Source organism: Lemur catta, chromosome 9 (genome assembly GCF_020740605.2).
Source record: "Lemur catta isolate mLemCat1 chromosome 9, mLemCat1.pri, whole genome shotgun sequence".
NCBI classification, from domain to species: Eukaryota; Metazoa; Chordata; class Mammalia; order Primates; family Lemuridae; genus Lemur; species Lemur catta.
Window position 1 is genome coordinate 73,039,363 of NC_059136.1, and position 22,083 is coordinate 73,061,445.

At 36.5% G+C, this 22,083-nt stretch overlaps 2 protein-coding genes across 2 annotated transcripts; both read left to right on the forward strand.

The window, feature by feature from the left end:
* Positions 1–2,361: 2,361 nt before the first annotated feature.
* Positions 2,362–6,722, forward strand: FABP4 (fatty acid binding protein 4). The gene is made up of 4 exons (XM_045560673.1): positions 2,362–2,525; positions 5,130–5,302; positions 5,896–5,997; positions 6,497–6,722. The coding sequence occupies exons 1-4, from the start codon at positions 2,453–2,455 to the stop codon at positions 6,545–6,547; spliced, it is 399 nt and encodes a 132-aa protein (XP_045416629.1). The 5' UTR covers positions 2,362–2,452; the 3' UTR covers positions 6,548–6,722.
* Positions 6,723–12,183: 5,461 nt separating this feature from the next.
* On the forward strand, positions 12,184–15,175 carry FABP9 (fatty acid binding protein 9). Its single transcript, XM_045560664.1, has 4 exons — positions 12,184–12,320; positions 14,089–14,261; positions 14,722–14,823; positions 14,992–15,175. The coding sequence occupies exons 1-4, from the start codon at positions 12,248–12,250 to the stop codon at positions 15,040–15,042; spliced, it is 399 nt and encodes a 132-aa protein (XP_045416620.1). The 5' UTR covers positions 12,184–12,247; the 3' UTR covers positions 15,043–15,175.
* Positions 15,176–22,083: the final 6,908 nt, after the last annotated feature.

The window sequence follows — 22,083 nt, forward strand, 5'->3', positions numbered from 1 at the left end:
AATATTAGCATTCCATAGGATGATCCGTGTGTTTGGAACATAAATTGAGCTGCTTTTAAGGACAGCATCCCTTGAGGTAAGAAACTCTGCTAAGCCTATTCTGTTACTCTCCACAAGTGATAACATGAAATTTCTTCATAGGGACTGAAATACTCCCTCACATCTTAATTCTTCCATTGCTATTAATATTTAAGTTACTAAGGCCCTTTACTATAAGTTACTACTATTCCTATTTCTATGAGATCATTAAAAGAGCCAGTGGTTGTTTCTAGAAAATCACAATTACGCCATTTCTCCAACAATGATCAGGCACTAAATATGCTGACATAGGAAGATAATGCCACCAGCCCACAGAAATATTCTCGAAAATTTTTTGTAGGAGTGCTGGTGGTTTATTTATTTGTTTCCTCGTATATTATCCTCTCTAGTACTAGAATGTAAGCCCCACAAGAGCAAGCAAGTGCTGAAGGCGGCTTGCTCACTGTTGAATCCCCAGTGGTTGGCCCAGTGCCTGACTCATATGCTGAATAAACAAAGAACCTCAGCATCACTCTGGCACTCTAAAACAGCACTGCCCAAGAGAAATATAATGGGAGCCACATATGTAATCTAAAATTTTCATGTTAAGAATGTAAAAAAGAAAGAGGATAAATTAATTTCACCAATATATTTTATTTATCCCAACATATCTCAAATATCATTTCAACATGTGATCAATGTAAAAATTTTAATAATATATTATACATTTTTATATTGTCTTCAAAATCTGATGTGTATTTTATACTAACAGCTCATCTCAATTCAGACTGTAAATTGTCTTTTGAAATCGTTGACCACCATTTGGATTTCATAAAATTTACAGTTGAAAAAGTAGATTGACATACTGAAGATGTTCCAAACATATTTAAAAGTTTTCCAATAACTGAATTGAGCATCATTTCTTACATTTTAAATAAAATTAAGTAAAATTTAAAATTCAGTTTCGCAGTCACACTAGCCATATTTCAAGTGTTTAAGAGCCACATGTGTCTAGAAAGTATAGTATTGGACAGTCCATCTCTAAAACAACATGCTTAAATTGCAGTGTTACAATACAGGTAACATATATTCAAATGTGATAATCATTTGCAAATCTGTTTGAAGCAATTTGTTACTAAAAGTAAAGCATCAACATATATTTTAAAAAGCAAGCCATTATTAGTTTAAAACATTATCAAAATTATCCCTCTATTAAATTTAGTCATTTTTATTTACTTTCCATCTGAACCATGTTATTCAATAGGAAAACAGATGAATCTCTAATGCAAGACCATCCTGGATGGTAGTCTTTGGATGCAACAGTCCATAGTGGGCTTGTCAATCAATGGTGCACTCAGCAGATATTGCTCAGTGGGATACACAGTGTGGTGATTCCTCACACTGTAATATTGTAATCTCTTCTTTCCCAAATCTGGATATGTTCATGGGAATTTGTTGCACATGTAAACATTTTCCATCATTCTGGTATGGGGTGAAAAGATTGAAAACCATGATTACTTTAGAAAACGAATCTCACAGATTAGTTCCTATGTAAAAGAAGGAAATAGATGTTGATAGATTGTGACATTTCTGATCATTCGAGTAAAACAACACCATTTAGATCTGGTACATTCAGAGCTTATAATATAGCTCAGGAACTGAATGAATTTTCTCAGTGTGGGGAGACTATTTTCGACTGGGACCTATTTTTTAAGAGGTCTGTAGAACTCAACACTATGCTGCCATTTGGGGGATGGAAAGAGAGAAATTAAATTATAATTTTAATTAAGTCTTCAGTCCAGATTCCTGATGGATGAATTGAATATACTTTTTTATTCATACAAAACATTTGAAATTAGAAATCTGGAGTAATTTAAAATGCCATTATTTATTTTAATTGCCAGGTAATTCCTGAGACAGTACCATCCCAAAGAGATTTTGAAATTGCTTAAGAATCTCCAAGGTGATTCTTACATTCCTCAATTAAAAAGAACCATATAATTGCAATTTTAATTAAAAACCCAAGAAAAGGGAGCCAAAGTTCATCCTGAGATAATTTCCCCTCTCTGTATTGGGATAAATATGTATGGAAATAACAGAGGGAAATTCAATGCACTGAGCATTAAACTGTCAAAACAGGAACATTTAAAATATCCTGTTAGCCGTTAAAAATAATTTGTACTCTAAGTCCAATGACCGTTCGCCAAGGAGAACCAAAGTTGAGAAATTTATTAAAAACATGACTCAGAGGGAAAAATGAAGAGGCTGGTAATGAAGGAAATGATCGGGTATCATTCCCAATTGGTTATTCCTAAGATCACATGTTCGGAGCATCTTTAAAAGGAAGTTATCTGGGCTCAAGAGGGTTACAGCACCTTCCCGAAAGCTGCTGCTTCTTTCTCACCTTGAAGAATAATCCTAGAAAACTCACAAAATGTGTGACGCTTTTGTAGGTACCTGGAAACTTGTCTCCAGTGAAAACTTTGATGATTACATGAAAGAAGTAGGTAAGGAAATGCATTGTGGAATAACTGGATTTATAACATTTTCTCTGGTGGGAAAGAGTTTTACAGATGTGTTTTCACTCTGGAAGCATTGGCCAGACGTGAAAATGCTGCTTTCTTATATAGAGGCTGTGTAAGTAGCAAATGACTATCATTTGTTTCAAGAAACATTCTGAACCACAGCTACAACTAATGATTCCTTAAGGTGAACCAGCATAAAAAAGGATCTAAATGGAATTTCTATAGTCTATAGAAATGACAAGATTTTAGTTTAACTGAAAACTTGAGTGTCTTTGATTTACTTGGCTTTTTGCCTGTGTTTCTTTCATCTTCTTTTGCATATAAAATAAGCAATAACTTGGAAAGAAAAGTGGGTTTATTTCCTAGAGTGCAATAATTTCCATTTGAAAATGAAGGTGCTATATTTCCGAACTGAATGCATTAACTTTTCAGTAAGTGTATGTTAGCCAATTATTTTCTTGCCTCAGTGTCAATCCATTAACATGTGTGGTTGTTTTATGGTAGACAAAAATCTTAATTTCAGAAAATATGTTTCCTGAAGGGCTTACATGCTTCTTTGACTAGAAATGACATGGGATGTTATAGAATTATTGAGTACAGATGTAACATACCTCCTCTTCGATAATGGAGGCTTTTAATTTCTTAGACTCCGTTGATGTTGCCAGCGTGGTGTTGTGTGAATGTCTCCCAGATGATTATGGAAGTAAAGCAATGAACATAAATCAGAGAGTCCTCCCCCAACCCCTGACCCCTGTACATGATATAGTTGGATACAGGGTTAGCAAACTTGGGAGGAATTTTACACAATATCTTTATTAGAGTCTAGGATTTAATCCCTAAATCTCAAAAGACTTAACCATCCCCTAAATTATACAGTATATTTTTTGCTTGTCTGTAACTACCATTTTTCTTGTTTATAGATGAGGGGGGAAATTAGGGACTTCAGCCATGAGAGAGACCTAACTTTCTAGACTATCAACTAGTTGTGATTCAATAAACTAATTAAATACACTGATATAGAAATGCCAGGATTTGGGGCTACTTGGCTATTGACTTTTAGAAATATTTTTCACTTTTAATATTTATTTTCTAATAACACTGTACTTTTATATTATAAAGGACTGATGACAATTAAAGACAATAAGGTACCTTCTGAATGAAATTAGCTACTCTAATTGAGGATGAGAGGACAGGTATTGCCTTCATTAGTCAAATAAAGACAGAATCAAGCAAGTGGAGAATATGATTTTTCCTAAGGTCAGCATTCTAGAATTACATTTGATGTTGCACCCATTCACTGTGCTGACTCACTCTATATATTTAAGGTTGTATTTTGTAACAGAGACAGGACTTGATGAAGCAACATATTATCTTCCCACTTGTGGCTACTTTTCAGACAGGGAGATAAATCAGAGCCCCAGAATTACTTATTTTGCACAATATTTCCCCTCTATTTCTAACCTTTGGTCACCTTTCGTCAAAGAAATAGCTTAAATTTATATGCATCTGTTAAAAAAATACAGCATATCTATGACTGTCATAAATTCTGTATAACATAGTGGCAGCAAGTTACCACTATGTGAGGTTGTAAATTGTTCATCCCATACCTCACACAAGAAAAATATATTCCCCTTTTTAAATGAGAGGAATTCACAACTTAGGTGATTGGGAATCAATGTATTGGCTTCTAAACTCTTCTAAACTAAGAAATAGTTATTTCTTAAATTTTGAAGTATGCACAATCGATGCTTAGTCCCTCTGTAGTATTTCCTATAAATTATTAGGAATGATATCACCATTCTAAAATTATATGAATGTAGAAAACACTTTGCTTTTTGGAGAAATTAATTAAAAACCCTCATTTCATGGTGGAGTAATTTAGAAACGAAGCCCAGAGAACTAGACTTGGCAGCAAATGCCATGAAATATGATTTTTATATATTCAAAATGGATTATCTTTTAACTGAATAACTCTATATTGGCCCCCCAAATTCTTCAAATTTCTGTCTTTGTGGATTTTTAAATATAATTTTTAATATTTAAGAAGGAATGGTCAAGTTGCCACAAGTGTTTCATTAATAGAGAAAAATGACAGTGGCTGACCATTTTTTAAATATGTATTCCAAACGGCTTAACCTTTATACATATTCTCATTGAAAATTAACAATGGGTCTCCTGAGAAGTTGTATCCGGAAGAGAGAAGAGGAAGTGCAAAGCATGGACCCATTAATACATCCAGGAGGATGGCTTGAGCCCAGGAGTTCAAGGCTGCAGCGAGCTATGATCACACCACTACACTCCAGCCTGGGTGACAGAGCGAGACCTTGTTTCTTAAGAAAAATAAAAAACAAAAACCAAAAAACCCAAGAATAGACCTACACCTATTGTGGCTCAGAGTTTTTCTGTCTTAGCCTGATTTACTTACCTGCAGGAGCTATTTAAATGAAGACTTTAAGAAACTCACTGGTGTCTTTCTCCTCTTACACGCATGTGCACCCACGTGCACACACACTCTATGGTTTGCTGACTCAGATAAAGATGTGAGAGAAAATGTAAACCTGACAGTTTTTGTTTTCCTAACTGTAGGAGTGGGCTTTGCCACCAGGAAAGTGGCTGGCATGGCCAAACCCAACATGATTGTCAGTGTGAATGGGGATGTGATCACCATTAAATCGGAAAGTACCTTTAAAAATACTGAGATTTCCTTCAAACTTGGCCAGGAATTTGACGAAGTCACCGCAGATGATAGGAAAGTCAAGGTGAGAAATAAGGAATTGAAACAGAGTAAATGCCTAGTTTCTAAATTGTCACTTCCTGCAAGAAGATATTTTATTATAAAAAGAAAACTACTTTATTATAGACGAAAGAGCCCTGAACTCCTACATCTAAACCATGTTGCTTTCAATACAGTTGATGAATTTCCCTCTTTTTATTAAGTTGTTCTTAATATGACTATTATTAAAATATTAACATAATTTATGTATCATACAATATGTAGAGTATTTGAAGTGAATTAAAGTAATATTACAATGTTAGAGAATGTTTTTAAAAGCGTAGAGAAAAAAAGGAAGAAAAATCACCCATACTAATACCATCTCAATGTAAATTTATTATTTATATTCCTTCCCGGTATTTTTTCAAATGCAATTTATATAAAACATTCTGGACATAATGTATATGTAAGTTGTTATGCTGTTGTTTTTGACATTCATTTTTTTCTTGTAGCAATTTATTCTTGACATTTAAAATTACTAATGATCTCAAAATATTCCTTTGAACAAAGGCACTGTATTTTTTATTTTATTTTCTGTCATCATGTGCAAATAGTAATCACTTTTTATTATGCCTGCAGAGCACCATAACCTTAGATGGGGGTGTTTTGGTACATGTGCAGAAATGGGATGGCAAATCAACCACCATAAAGAGAAAACGAGAGGGTGATAAACTGGTGGTGGTGAGTACCTTCTGGCTACGCAATTCCAGATCCTACTGCTAGGCCACCTCATGATCTTTGTGCCACTTAAGGAAACAGATACTTACCTTGATTATATAGAACAAAAAGGTGATTTTATTGGGATTATGGTTCCACTCTGGCAATTGCCCTTCATGTTTTTGAGCTCAGCCCAGGTATGCTGTCTTCCAGGAAGTATTCCTCCTCCCTCTTAGGCACCCTGAGGCTGTCTCTAGTGGTGCCTCCACCACACTGTAGTATATATCTCTGTTTCTCATTCATCATGTACATTGCAAGCTCCTTTGAGGGGAAGACTTGTATCTTCCTGGTCTTTGTATCTCTCTAATTTATTACAGTATGAGGTCTATATGTAGGAGCTCAGAACAAATGTCTTTTGAATGAATATAGTTTCCTTTCCAACACTGAGAGATACAACAAATAAACCAATGGTTTAGTCCCAGTGATTGACCAAGATTTTTTTTTTTTTTTTTTGCATGTCTAGGAATGTATCATGAAAGGCGTCACTTCCACCAGAGTTTATGAGAGAGCGTAAGCCACGAGACACTGACCTGGACTGAAGTTTGCATCAAACTCTACGACATACTCTTGGATGTTTTGTTCAAAAAGAGATTGTTACTTTCCACTATTAAGCAAGCAACTGATTTTATCCAATGCTGATTTTATTCAATATGGTTGTATTGGTTAAATAAAACTTTTTGGATTTAAAAGGTGATGTAATGATGTATTTATTGTGCTGGATAGTTTCTCACTTATTATTAAGTGAAGGAAATAGAAAAATTTGCATTATTGCTTTGTTTCTGGTAAAAGTAATACAATATTTCATAATAATTCGAAGTAAAAAAATTAATATCTATGAATCTTCCACTTTTCTGAGTAGGAGATAATAACTATGTACCATCACTGAATAGTAAATCCTTATTTGGTATATCTATAGGTAAGTAAGAATCTTTCAGAGACTTAAGGTCATTTTAAATATAGTGAAATTGTCCACAGCCAGCTGGCCCAAGTGCTTACATTTAATACCTGGCATTGCAAGAGAGAAGTACATACAATAGTCCCACTTATGCCTGGGGGATATATTCCAAGAGCCCCAGTGGATACCTGAAACCCTGCATAGTTCTAAACCCTCTATACATTATGTTTTTCCCTGTACATATGTATCTGAAAAAGTTTATTTATAAATTAGGCATCATAACAGATTAACAACAATAACTAATAATAGAATAGAACAATTATAACAATATGCTGTAATAAAAGTTATGTAAATGTTGTCTTGCTTTCTCTCAAAATATTTCTACTGTACTTCAGGTAACTGAAACCCCGGAAAGCAAAACCCTGGATGTGGGGGAGTACTAATGTACAATGCATGTGGTAGAAAAAGCTTCTAGTTTACAACTTTTAGTCTGCAGAATTATTGGTAAACCATGCTAACTCTGAAATCACTCCAGAATTCATTGCAAATAATTTCATAATACTCATTGTAGAAAATGTGCAATATATGAGTAAAGATTCAGATTAAAAAAGATTTAAATTTTATTGTAGTGGATTCCAAGCTTTTATTTTTCTTGCCAGTAGAACTTTTTATTCAGCAAAATCTCCATAGAATCCCAATACATAAAACACACAAAAATGATGAGGTTTCTCAGGTAGTGCGTGTGTGCGTGTGTGTGCCTGTGTGTGTTGTGTGTATGTGTGTGTGTGTCCTGCCTTTTGTGGAAGCCATGAAGCACCTCTCTAGATCACTTGAGTTCCATGTACATATTAATAGATTGAAATTTCTAAATCACGTTTACATTTTATAGTAAGACAAAATCTGTTAAAGTATATGCCGTAGTTCATGTAATTCTGTTTGTGACATTCTCTTTAAAAATAAGTCCAGAGATATTCATTTTCTGAGTACCTTCCCTATATGTAACACCATGATAGAGGACAGGAGAGGTGGACTAGGTTCTTGACCATATTGTCTTCTTCACAAAAACATAGAATAAGATTCTCACTTTGGGCTCATCAGAGCTTTGGAGAACCTAAATAGAGAAGATTTATAAGGGTTGATTAGGACAAATCTTGGTAAACTAATATTTATTAAGCACAAATTGTGCTGCCAGGCACTTTGCATGCTTTACAAAATTTGATGAGGATTTAGCATTCCTGTTTGCAGAGGAAACTAAGGCTCAGAATTTAAGATCACAAAACTAAGAGAAATAGATACAGGAATGTGAAAATCAATAGAGCTACTCTGGCTGGAATATAGATCTGGAAGCCATCAGGGTCTAAGTGGTAATTTGATTCATAAAATGAGATGAGATCAATTTTGAGAGGATTCTGGGAAGACAGCAAAGGAGGAAGCACCAAGAATATGTCTCCCCACCTAGACAACAATTGCACTGTCAGAATCTGTCTGATATATCTATTTTGAAACTCTGAGCTCTATTTAATCCTTGTAATATTCAGGGGAAGTGTTGGATGATAAAATGAATTTAATTTTGGTCAATTTCAGCTCTTAATACAGTTGAAGATGCCCATCCCCCCACCCCAAGCCCCATGGTAGGCAGCTCTGCATATGTTCCTGGAGCAGTTTGCATGCAGCTTGTAGGAACTAGGATGGGCAATAGGGACTCTGTTTTCTAAATATCGTAGATCTGTCCTTTGACTGATGATTGCTGCTTCTCCTCACAGAGGTGTAGACACAGGCCAGCAGCCATTATTGCATATAAACACACATCCCTCATAGTTGCAAATCCCTCGTCTTGGGCTGAAGCAACTTCCAAGGTATTTAAAAAGTCAGCTCCTCTCCTCTTCCCACTTCATTTCTCCCTTTTTCCCTTTTGTGAGCCAGATATCAAAGACTAGGACATTTAAAGCAATCACACATATAAGAAAAATTGGAAAGTAGAATGCACAGGCTCAGAAGACCTTGAGCTTATTCCTCAGGCTGATCCTTGGCACATCAATGACCAAACAAAAATAAAAAATTAAACAAAACCAAAACAAAAAAACAGTAAATCCTGGGGAAGGAAGAGAATCTGATTACCAAAGTTTCTACAATATTAGATTCAAATATCCAGTTTTCAAGAAAAAAAATCACAAGTCACACAAAGAAATGGGAAAGTATGGCCCTTCGAGGGAAAAAATTAAGCAGCAGAAACTGTTCCTGATGAAGACCAAATGGTGACCTATTAGACAAAGACTTTAAAACTACCTTCTTAGAGAGGCTCAGAGAATTAAGGGATGATGTGGAGAAAGTAAAGAAGATAAGGCATGAACAAGATGGAAATATCAATAAAGAAATAGAAAGCCTAAAAAGAAACCAGTAGAAATTCTAGAGCTAAAACATATAAGAACTGAAATAAAAAATTCACTAGAGGGATTTGAAGGCCTATTTGAGCAGACAGAAAAAAGAATCAGTGAACTTGAAAATAGGACAATAGAAATTATTGAGTTTGAGGAACATAAAGAAAAAAAACTGAAGAAAAGTAAACAGAGCCTAAGGGATCTGTGGGACACCATCAAGCAAACCAACAGTCAATGTAGAAAACGAGATGTCGAAGGAGCACATAAAAATGAGAGAGCGGAGAAGTAAGCATCGAAACTGTCATAAAAACAAGATGTATAAGTATTCTATAACAAATTATAATATTCCAGTTTCTTTGCTAGTATTAAAAATTAGAAACATTCTAATTTTAAAATTTTTGACTTGAGGAAATGGTGCTTGCTTTTTTTGTAATCAAACAAAGGGGCCAAAGGCTAGTGGTGGTAGTAGAATAAATAGCAAAGAACTTTTCTTAGTTGAGAAGGGAGACTTGTACAGAAGTAATGAGACACCAGAAAGATGAAGGGAGTCTGAGAATCCCTCTGCCATGTGATAATGACCACAATGAAAGACCTGTCATAAGAGCAGGTCAGGAGAAGATAACGTATTAAAACCCCGTCTTTAGTCACTGTTCGAGAGATAAAGAACACTAATGAGAAGAACTGCCAGTTAAAAATAAAGAAATACTGCTTATTTCTTTTGTCATTCATTCATAAGACATTCACTGAACACTTAACAATATGCCAGGCACTGTCTTAGGGATACAGAGGCAAGTAAGAAATTTTTCTTTCTTTGATGGACTCATGGAATAGCTCAGGAGATAGCTGGGAAATAACCAGTTGCAATACTATGAAATAAGTTCTCTAATACACTTCTGTTAAAAGTATAATTATTTCACACAATTAGGGATCACCCAGTCCTGAACAAGTTTCACAGAGGGAGAGATGTTTGAGTTTGATCTGGAAAGACAGTGTACACGAGGCCAACTGCACATGATCCATGTAATTGGTGGTTGTGAGGTCCAAATGAACCATTTGGTGAAGCTATTTACAAAGCCGTATCAATGAGGAAGTCTGCAAATAACAAAAACTCACACACGAAATTGTTTAAATAATAATAGACTTTATTAACTAACATAATCAAAATTCTAGAAATAAATTGGCCTTCAGTCTCTTCCACCTTTTTGCTGTGCCGTCCTCTGTTTTGGCTCTGTCTTTGAATTGGTAACACAATGGATAGAGCAGCTGTAAATATACACGAAAGCAAAGTGCAGAGGAAGAAGAGAGGCTGTCTCTCTCTTTGACTCTCTCCTAAGGGTGGGAAATTTTACTGAAGCCAGAAATTTGACTTTACCTTTTGTCTCCTGGGCCAACTGAGTTCTAAAATGGACCACAGGACTGATTTCTGAATCAACCTATGGCAGGAGAATTGGAACAAGGATTGGGAGGAGACTTTTGTCACAGTACCCCGATGGCCAAAATGCATAGCCATGCATGCTTGCTATCTTTCAAGCAGAGAGTGCATACACATTTAGAACCAGTAAAGCAAGCTCTAATAACTTGCTCTATATTTTAACATCACCTCCGAATGCACCTACAACTGCTGAGGCACTTATTTTGAGCATGGGACTCAGCTTCCTGAAATTGACTTGAGGGTTTTTGCTTACCTTATTTTTCTCTCCAGATATTTTAGTAACTGTTCTACCTATAAAGGTATCACATTATGAATTTCTTCTTTACATGTTTTCATCAAAAGCAATTCTTTATCCCACTTATTACTTTGTGGTGCCAAAACATCAACTGCTTGTTTGTTTTCTCCACAAATAGATGATTTGAATAAAATATTTCTCCGAATGGAAGAAATACTTCATACAAAGCAGATAAAAGTATGAATATTCTTTTTCTGACCCCTGACACTCTAACTTTCCAGCATCTTTGAAACAACTTGAGTTCAAAGCTGTAATTTAAACCCACAGCCCCTGAATCTAATCCTTCTTGGTACACTCAGTACCTGCAAAGTCCACTCTCATTACTGGGGTTGCAGAAGATGATTGCAGAAGTAATTGCACAGAGATTGAAACTATTTGCTGCCTTTGTCTTTAGAATACAGATGCCAAACATCATTTTTCTCCATAAAACTTCCTAAAATTTCCCCTCACAATTTTAAATGGTGTCTTTTAACATCAAAATTACTTTGTAATCCTGAAAGATGAATTTTCCAGGCATTAGCTTTGCTTCCTTTTTAAGGCTTACATCACATACCACTATTCACTTGTCACCTTTCTTCCCAGTCCTCAATTACCCTTGATTAAAAACAATGACAATATTAATAACACCCTACGCCTTACTCCAAGCAACTGTAGGCATTTCAGTTACATTAACTAATATCAGTCCATCAACCCTGCAAGGGAGGGCGGGGAAGATATTATTTTAATAAGGAGGACATTCAGGCACTGTGACTTATCCAAACAAAAAAACAGCTGAGGTGGACCAAGCAAGGATTTCCTAGGGTTGCGTGGGAATACGCCCTCGCCAGGTATTCATCAGACATTTGTTGGGATATTCCTTCAGGGCTGATTCAGTATCCATTGTTCAAAAGGCTGATCTCCATTGAAAATTGTCTCTGTTCTACAAGTAATATTTATCAGGTGACACTTTACATGTAAATTTCTTTGCTAGAAGGTATAATCATTGACCTGGATTTAACGTCACATGTTAATTTTCTGTTTCTTAGTTTGGAGGTAAATAAAATGAGTCAAATGCTGGTGCCTAGAATCTTCGGTCTTGCTACTGCTGCCCATTGGCCATTTCAGAAGAGTCATGTGATGAAGACACTCTTTAAATGAAGTTACTAGTAGCACTGGAAAGCTTACCTTTCTCTGGTTCTCTGTTGTGAGTGCCTCTCCCCAGCAAGCTTTCCACGATGGTTGAGCCCTTCTTGGGAACCTGGAAGCTGGTCTCCAGTGAAAACTTTGAGGATTACATGAAAGAACTGGGTGAGAAATGCCATTATAAGATTTTTGAAAACTGGCAAAGCATTTTGTGATGTGGCTGGGTTTGTACTTTACAATGAATTTTCCTATAATTTCTCTTTCTTATGTAATCCTACAGTAAATTTATATGCTAATAACATAGTTTATGCATCTACTCTTGCTTTTTTAAATTACTAGTAATAATTGTTTCTTTTTAGAAGACTAGACCTACCTGTCTCCGGTCATAACCCATATGTTTATACTTTTTGAAAATACTGCATCTTAACCTCTAGATAGAGTTTCTCTTTAGCTTGGTCATCTCATTGAATAGCTTTTCCCAGCTTCAAAATATAGACAGTAATCTCTATAATTAAATATATCAATTAAATTGGTTGCAAGGCTTGTTTTAAGTTATAACTTTAAAAGAGTAGTAGCAACAAATAAAATTTTTAGTTGGTTAATTTTTAGAGTTCTCATACATATGAGAGATATTTAAAAAACATTATTTTTAAGAATTCCAAATTTTGATGGGAGAAAGGGAATATTTGTACTCATTGAATGTCTCACTATTGGTTATTACTCAGAAGTATAAACACTACCTATCCTTTATCTTTGAATCAAGTTGAATAGTTAAGCATCAATTAAAATGACTTGGGTGTATAACAGCTAAAACTACTCTTTACTAATACTAGAAGAGCAGTAATTATTTAATATTTTTTTCATATTTAATTAAGGGAAAACTCCCTTGTAATAAAAAACTGTATATAAAGCTAAGATCTTTTTAACTTTTCCTTAGTTTTCTTTTTTTTTAAACTTTACTGCAACTTTTGGCTACAACTATTAATTAATGTTTACTCCATCCTGGCAACAAAACAACAATGTTTAATCCCTCATAATAAGAACTCAGCATGCTTATAAATGTAATATTTTATTCTTCTTTTGTAGTCAGTATTAACTTTTTCAGGGGATAATAAGAAACAAGTTTTCCTCTCTTTTCATGGATTTATAGACTCACTTGCTTTAAATTAAAATTGAGAAGCATATAATAAACTTGGGACTTAAGGCCAGAATGGCCCTTGCCTTGACTGGGAATTGGGGTTAGCCATGGCACAAGGAGGAATAATAGTTGAGCACCTACTATGTGCCAGCACCAGGCTAAGTCCTTTTATTTACTCTTCCAGTACATCTGTGAGGTAAGTACTATAATTACCTACATTTTACTATGCAGCAAACTGACAGGTAGAGAAGGTCTATAATATGCCTGAGCCAGCTCCAATCTGGAGCCCGGGTTTTAACCAGCTCACTCTTCTTTGTGATCTGCGTGTTTGCCGTGAGATGAGTCACACCAGCTTCGCAATCTGAAGGAGTCAGCTCCTCTGCCCACCTACTGCAGGAGTCAAGTTTGACAATGGAAAATCCCCAACTTGAATAGGGACAGGCTCTAAGCCAAACTCCTGCACTGTTGCCCTGACGCTCCATGAGCAAAAGTGCAAGTGTTTGATCAGGAATCACTATATGAAAGCCCATACAAATACACATTTTAGATGAAGCACAATAGTCTCAGAGAGTGGATTCAGTTTTTCCAAAAGTCAAATATAATTACAAGATAAACCTTGTGATTGGGAGGCTCTGGCTCAATCCAGATATCACAGAGAGCCTAAAAGAAGTTATTGTACATGATCCAAAACTTCAATAGGCGAAGTATGCACTCTTTGAAAATTGCTTTCCAAAATGATTGTTAACATTTCTTCTTAAATGTCGTAATAAGGAGTGTTGGTTTCCTGTCTTCCAGGAGTGGACGTTGCAGCTCGGAACGCGGCAGGGTTAGTGAAGCCAACCGTCAGTATTAGTGTCAATGGGGAAAAGGTGAACATCAGAACAGAAAGTTCTTTCAAGAACACTGAGATCTCCTTCAAGCTGGGGGAAGAATTTGATGAAACCACAGCAGACAACCGGAAAGTGAAGGTCAGAACTAAATCTTCAGGAAAAAACTAGAAGGTGGTCAGGCATGGTTTACTCTATGTAATCTGATTGATCACCAAGTGAGTCTGGGCTTGTTCTGTCAATATCTGCACATCTCTGAACTTAATCCTTTTGCTAACGATTCTGATGGTTAACAACAGGGCTAAAAAACTCAAATTGTTTTCACTTTTTTCCCCTGATCTTTCTTTGTCATTGTGTAAAAGAGCATAGAGAAGGAACAGTTAAGCACAAATAGCTTAGGTATTATTTGTCTGGGAGAGAGCGCTAATTGACTAATCTCTTGAGACTTCTGGCTTGACAGTATTAAATTAGGACAAGAACCAAAGTAAAGTTTTTAAAGAAAAAAATTTCAAAATAGAAATTATAAAGTAGATGTCTAGTCATATGAAAGTTAGAATGTGGTGGATTGCTACTTCTAATTGATTTCTTTATTCATTTATAGAGCATTATAACATTAGACAGTGGCTCAATGATTCAGGTCCAAAAATGGCTTGGCAAAGAGACAACAATCAAAAGAAAAATTGCAGAGGGAAAAATGGTAGTGGTAAGTTTTATCTAAATTGAAATGTTTATATGCTCCTATTTTATACATGCCTTTCACGTTACTCAATTGTTTTTGTACCTCGAATTGAAAGTTGGGTCTGGGGACAGAGGGACAGGGTAATTTTAGCCTGTTATCTACCAACTCTAATAAATCCCCTTTTGCTTTTAGGAATGCACCATGAATAATATTGTCAGCACCAGAGTCTATGAAAAGGTGTGAAGAAAAGGTCCACATCAGTGAAAACTTGTTCACTGACAGGGAGCCGATACTTGAAGAAGACATATCTTAGGGCCAGTGAGACATTTTTAAAAACGTCTCATTATAAATTTGCTCAATAAAATCATCAAATCAAGTGCAGTTTTAGAGCTGTTTGATAATAAGAGTCTGATAAATTGGTAAGGTGAGAAGCTACTTGCCTGTGGTGTGACTGTAAAAGCGCCAAAGTCCCTTCTGTCTCTGCCCATCTGACTGCCACAGTCCTTGAGCTCCTGCCAATGGATCCATTCCATTTAGGTTCAGGCATTCTATCAAAGCCAGGTGGAAGTTTATATGGCCTCAAAGGGAGATATATTCTATCACTGGAACCTAATTTGGGCAGCACAGATTCCAAAAACCAATATTGCTTTGCAGAAGTCTGGCCCTGCTTAAAGCAGATAGATAGATAGATTAGGTGATGATGATAACGATGATGTTGATGATGAAGAAAATAGATACATAAATAAATAGATGATAGAAAGATAGCAAACAATACAGCCTGCATATTTATACAGTATGGTGAAATTATTGTAAAAGAGGATTTAAAACAATTATTGCCTCCCTTCTCCATAAATACATTTAAAATAATCAGCCTGGTGCATCTGTCACCACTGTTTACAGCTTAGCCTTTGCAGAATGACATTTTATTAAATGCCAGTCCTGAATTTCTAAATGCCTAGTAGGAGTACAATTGTTAGAGCTACATAAATTCCCTTAACAGTTTCACTAAATGCTATTGTTAGGAGTGAGTCCTGTCAGGGCTTAGAGCAAGACAGAGTAATGGAGGTAAAATTAAAGGGTAAAGCCTGAAAACTGAGAGTCCCTGTAGCACTGGGAGGAGGAAAAGAGAAAGAGGAGGAATTATGTGAATAATCATGTTGTGCCTTAAATTGAAACATAGATAGTAGGTGGTTAAACTTAAGTCCTGAGAATCATGTTTAATATGCACTAGAGTGGAATGCCCATGTAATTTTGTAGCCAGGCCCCTTGAGATTTTAGTACCCTAGCATTTTTTAATGACTAAAATAATACAAAATTTGACTAGGTCCTTATTTGTTTACACACATTAAGAGCTTGCTTCCTACCCAACACCCCTTGTTGTCACAATAATTATTAACTGCTGTTGTACTGTTTCTTTGTCAAGCAAGAGGAGATAACTCCAGGGTTGCAAGGAAAACCTATGAGTTTATTTTACAGAAAGAATGAATGTCCTTTAAAAAGTTACAACTAACTCCTGATGTCCAGAAGTCTGGTTACTCAAAGCGTTATCTGAGACGAGGAGCAACACAGACTTTCCCCTTTTGGTTCCCTAAAATTCCCCACCCCCCACCCCTTATTCCCTAGCCACATAAAAGCCCCCTGCTTCATTTCTTTGGTAAAATGGATCTGACAGATTTTACTCTCCCAGGTTCTTGCTTTGGTCAAATCAAACAAACCTCTGTCTATCTCCAAGCACCAATGTCACAGTTTGGGTTTAGCTGCACTTCAGGTATACGAGCCTAAACTTGGGGTTCTGCAACAATTTGTCATCCAAACTGGGTGACATGTTAAAAGTGAAAAGGGGAACTATTAAGAGTTACACCTGGACAGTAGGCATAAACTGGGACTGTTCTAGGCAAACTGGGGTTATAGTCACCTTAGTAAGTGTGAAATTGAAGGGTAATAAACAAAAAGATTCAAGCATGGGGTTGGGGCATGAACTGAATCCCTTGCCAAGGAAAAGACGTAGGACCTGTCACATTGAACCCTGAAAACAGCTGGGCATTTAGCTGTGTACTGGAAGTGACTGGCTTGATGCTAGCACACAGCTGCTGCACACGGGCAGCTTAACCATATTAAATTATAATACAACAAGAACCAAAGTAAGGATATTGTTCTTGTCATGACCTGTCCTTCTCTTTCCTAAAGGACTTAAGTGTACAAAATGTAACCATGCTTGCCCTGCAGAAGTAAAATTAAAATAATTTGTTTTGAACCTTCTCAGTAGTTTTTAATTTTCATACTTCATTCACAAAAATACAATAACCATAGATGAACATGCTTTTCTTCACTGGCTATAAAAAGACAACTGATTATCCCAAAGATAGTAACCCAAATTAGATGAAACATTAGGATAAAGTATCAGGACATAACCTAACCCCAAAATTATACACTCTCACGATTTCTATCTTGAACATTTAGAGGAAAAATATAATCTATTCATTTTGGAGTTTGGTGTCCTGGCCCTGTGTCCTTTTTCCAGAAAGGTGGTGAGGGACGATTTAACCACCAGTTTAACCACCACTGATAGAATGGGACTCATCTGTTGGCCCAGAAACACATGCAGTGAAGTGGAACAGGGTTTGAGAACCAGTCAGAGGTAAACTTGAACCCTGCTTCTGCCATCGGCAGCTACGTGTGGATGCGTGAGTTGCTTAATCACTTTAGTTTTCTGCTTTGTAAAATAGATACTTAGCTACTTCTCAAGGTTGTGGTGAGGGTAAATGAGACCTTACAAAAAGGATTAACACAGGCAATCCCTCAGGTCTTCTCCTTTTCCCCAGATCCCCTTCCCAGGTTACAGGGCAAGGAGAATGCAGAGAGTAGGAGCAATGTAATTGGCAAGCACGTGCCCTCGAACAGGGAGCAGAAAAGGCCAGAGCTTGAGTGTCTCAGCAAAGGTAAGCTTGGAGCAGGGTCTTGAACCAACTAATTAGAAATGGACTTTGTGGAAAAGGAGTAGGGAAAATGGATTCTGGTTTGCTTTGTAAAACAGAGTTTGGATTTCAGTAGAGCTTATTAAAAATAATACATCTCAATATATGTTACCAAGCAATTTCACAAAAGTTATCTTTCTTGATCCTCAAAACAATCAATATTTTACAAATGATAAAACTGCAACCCAGATGCCATCCATCTAGTAAGTGGTAAAGTTAGATGAGAACTTACTCCAAATTCACTATAACATTCCTTTTACATTAAGAAATGGTGTCAGTGGCCAAGCACAGTGGCTCATGCCTGGGATCCTAGCACTCTGGGAGGCCAAGGCGGGACGATTGCTTGAGGTCAGGAGTTTAAGACCAGCCTGAGCAATAATGAGACTTCGTCTCTATCAAAAATAGAAAACATTAGCCAGGTGTATTGGTGTGCACCTGTAGTCCCAGCTACTTGGGTGGCTGAGACAGGAGGATCACTTGAGCCCGGGAGTTTGAGGTTGCAGCGAGCTACAATGACGTCACTGCACTCTCCCCAGGGTGACAGAGTGAGAGACACTGTCTCAAAAAAACAAAGAAAGAAAGAAAGAAATAATGTTAGGATTCTATGTACCATGATTTGAATGCTGCTGTGACCGAAGTGGTTAATTATGCACCAGAAATCTGGGGTTGTCCTTCCATAGTACAGAGGGATTGTTGAGAAGAGCCTGCAGCCAGGCACTACACTGCCCATTCCACACCCACCCCCTGCCATGGCGCCTTATGACGACTTTTGTTTGCATTGAAATCTGAGTGGAAGTGACATGTGACACTTCTGACTCAAAGCAACCTGTGCCTGCCTGGTTGGAGGAGAGGACTCCAAAACCCGAGGGGGTGGAATGGGCACAAGATGAATTATCCAAGGCCTCTGAGTCACTTCATGGAGACAAGCTACCCACAGACCAGGAGCCCCCACACTGGACTGGACATCGAGCAAGAAATAAACTTCTGGGTTAAGCCACAGAAATCTTGGCGTTTATTGCAGCAGCCAGTGTTACTCTGAGTCAGTGTGAAATTTAAGAGATTTCATTTTTACATTCTATCTTCAGTCACGAGCATGTTATAAGCTAGAATTTAGCTTCAAAACTAGTTTTTAATTGTTTGAGGGAATAACGGATGGATTGGCAAAAATAAACAAAACACAGTTTAAACACGAATTTAATTGATTTTCTGATCTAACTTTACCTAGTCTGATCTCTCTCTATGCATAAAAAGTTCATATGTAAATTACACTTTCTCTCAAAGCCTCTATACCATCTCAATAGTTGAAAAAATTTTGTAAGACACAATCAAGGAAATAAGTAGGAAACAAAGTAAGCTACCTGGATAACACCTGATTAGAAAATCATGTGAATTTTGTAGTTTATTTTCTTCCTTATAAAATCAAGCTAGACACATATATACATATTTTCCCTATGTTTTGCAAGTAAATTATTTTTTAGCGTTTTTTTTTTTCTCGTAACAGCAATATGTAGCAGATGGCTGAGTCCTAGTGTTTCCTACAGCTATTTGTGCTAAAACCTGAAAGTAGTACCTATCTGGAAAGTATTAAAATCACTTGAAAAGTGTTAGTATCACTTTTCCTTCTAAGAGGAAATGCAAATGGAGTAGAAAAACTGTAGAAAGCTCAGTACATACTATAATGACCAGAGAAAGAAATTGAAATGCTGAAATCCTGTCTTTTATTCCCTCCCCAGAGAATAACTTCAATTCTCAGGTGTTTTATTAGGAATAATGATGTGAAATCTTAGACTAGCCTTTGGAAAAGAGGCCAGGTGTGTTAGATTCTAGCAAAAAACAATGCTAATTACGTTGTTTAGTGAAATCACCACTACTTTTTCCATCTCTTTATTGCCATTCAACAAAAGCTATTAACTACCTTTGGGGCAGCATAAATGCAACAGTTACCATAGTAACCAAAGGACCAAATATCCACTGGTAGCTGAAAAAGTTACAAGAAATGGTTTGCATTAAGAAAGCAATTTTAATTCTGGCATTATTAAACTTAGGGAAAAACACTTACTTGAAACATGGAAGGGGGATAGCAGGCCTGAAGTGCCATTGTCACCTTATGTCAAATACCTGCCTGGGAAGGGCACCTGATGCCCTAGTTGCTGGAATTCTGGGGATGAATCAGATCATCAGTTTCATGATGGTGTCTAAGAAATTCCATAAGGCGTCTTTCTATGTAGAAGTGGTCAGCTGGCTCTTTAATGGCATTCTCACCGTCTCCATCTGCAAATGATAAAAAATAACTGGATATAATATGTCTCTGAATGTTTAATGTCTATCTTCTGAACTATTAATAGAGTAAAAGTCTCATGAAGGCAGGAACTGCTGCTACTTCACTCACCATGTTATATCTGGTACTATCACAGTTGAAGAAATATATATTGAATAATTGCATTCATGCTTGTGAGATAATATACAACGAATCTTGGGTTCTTCTCACATGTCCTTTCCTAGGGTTGTAATAAGATCATGTCATCCTGAACATGAAAACAATCACCTGCTTTTACTGCTGACTAATAGGATGGGCAAATGAAGGAATGGATGTTACAACTAATTTTCATACTTAGGTATGATTCCAAAGCCTTTGGGCTTTTCGTGCCACCAGAATATAAAAGGGAAGGAAGAGAAGGCAAGGGAGGGAGAAGAGAAAGAGAAGTTTAGGAAAATAATATTATTGATCATAAGCACTAGTTGTAGATGCTTTCATAATATGTATTATCTCATGAAAAAAGTCTAACGTCCTATGACAAGAGGGATTCTTAGAAAAACCCCAGACTGAAACCCCTAGAATATCCAAAGATATTCTCTTTTCTGCTGTATTTTCAAAGTACCTTTCCGACATAAAATTCTGCTGCTGCTTTTCCCATGATCTTGTCAAAAAGAATGGTTATCATTCTTTATAACAGAAAGCATCCCAATGGCTTTTTCTGGCAGTACAGTCCCTTCACTGGAAGGAAAATATTTAAGTTATACCCAGATTCAAAGTAAATAATACAGTAAAGAAAATTTATCAGCTCATATAACTGAAAAAATCCAAAGATAAGGATGCTTTAGACGAGGCTTGATCCACTGCCTCAAGGATATCTGAAAGATCTGGGTCCTTTCCGTCTCTCCTTAGCTTCATCCTAAATCTGGCTCCACTCCTAGTGCCCAGATGGCTGCTCTCAGCTCCTGGAGCTACATGCTTTCTTATTTCATGTCAGAGAGAGCAATTTTGCTTTAACATTTCCAGAAAACACCTGTAATTGCTGTATGGTCTGCTCAGTTCACACATCTATACCCTTGATTCTATTGCTGTATTCAAGAGGATGGGATGTGATGATTGGCTTGGCCAGGGTCATCTATTCTACCCCCTAAGTGGGAGGCAGTAAGGTCAGCTTCCACGAAATTACGTGGATCCCCAAAAGGAAACTGGAGACTGTTGGAAAGAGGGAAAAAGGAAATGAATGCTGGCAACGTATCTATCAAATGTTGAATATGCAGGGTCTTGGTCAGCCTCAGTCCATGAAGCCTGCCTTTCAGGCAGGTAGGGTCACTCTTTCAGATCAGAAAGAAAAAAGAAAAAGGCACAAACTTCTTCCATCCCTTCTGAAAAATGGCATCATGAGCTTTGTTTTGTATTTGTTCTTCTCAGGGAAAAGTGTAATGGTTAAAAGTTAGCACTTTTAAATAAAACAATAATAAATATAATATGTATTCTCTGATTTAATGCAAACAAAAATCCTTGTAAGTAGAAAATTTCATATTTTCTTCACTCATTCAGCTAGTGAACAAACGTTTATTCATTACTTACTATGTGTATGCATTGTGTTATGCACTTGGGATATTACATGAGCAAAATCACACTTCGTCCCTACTCACATGGAATCAAGACTTCAGTAGGTGACACACACGTTTATCAAATAATATCCAAAATTCATAAAAATTGTCATTGCAGTAACTTAAAAAATGATATACATGGTACCAGAAGAAGTTAGAAAAGATGGATGATTGAATTCAAATCTAAAATATGTTGCTGCAAAGGTAGAAGAGGATGATTGAACTGAGATTTAAGGGTTAACCACATGGGAGTGGTTAAGCATCCCAGGAAAGAACAAGTGCAAAGACCTTGGCAGAAGCCAGTTGGAAACTATTAATAGTACTTTTTTATTCTCTGGAAGATTGTATGTAAGATTGGTATTATTTTTCCTTAAATATTTGTAAGAATTCATTAGTGAAGACTATGAGCCTAGGGTATATTTGTAGGATAGATCTTAATTAT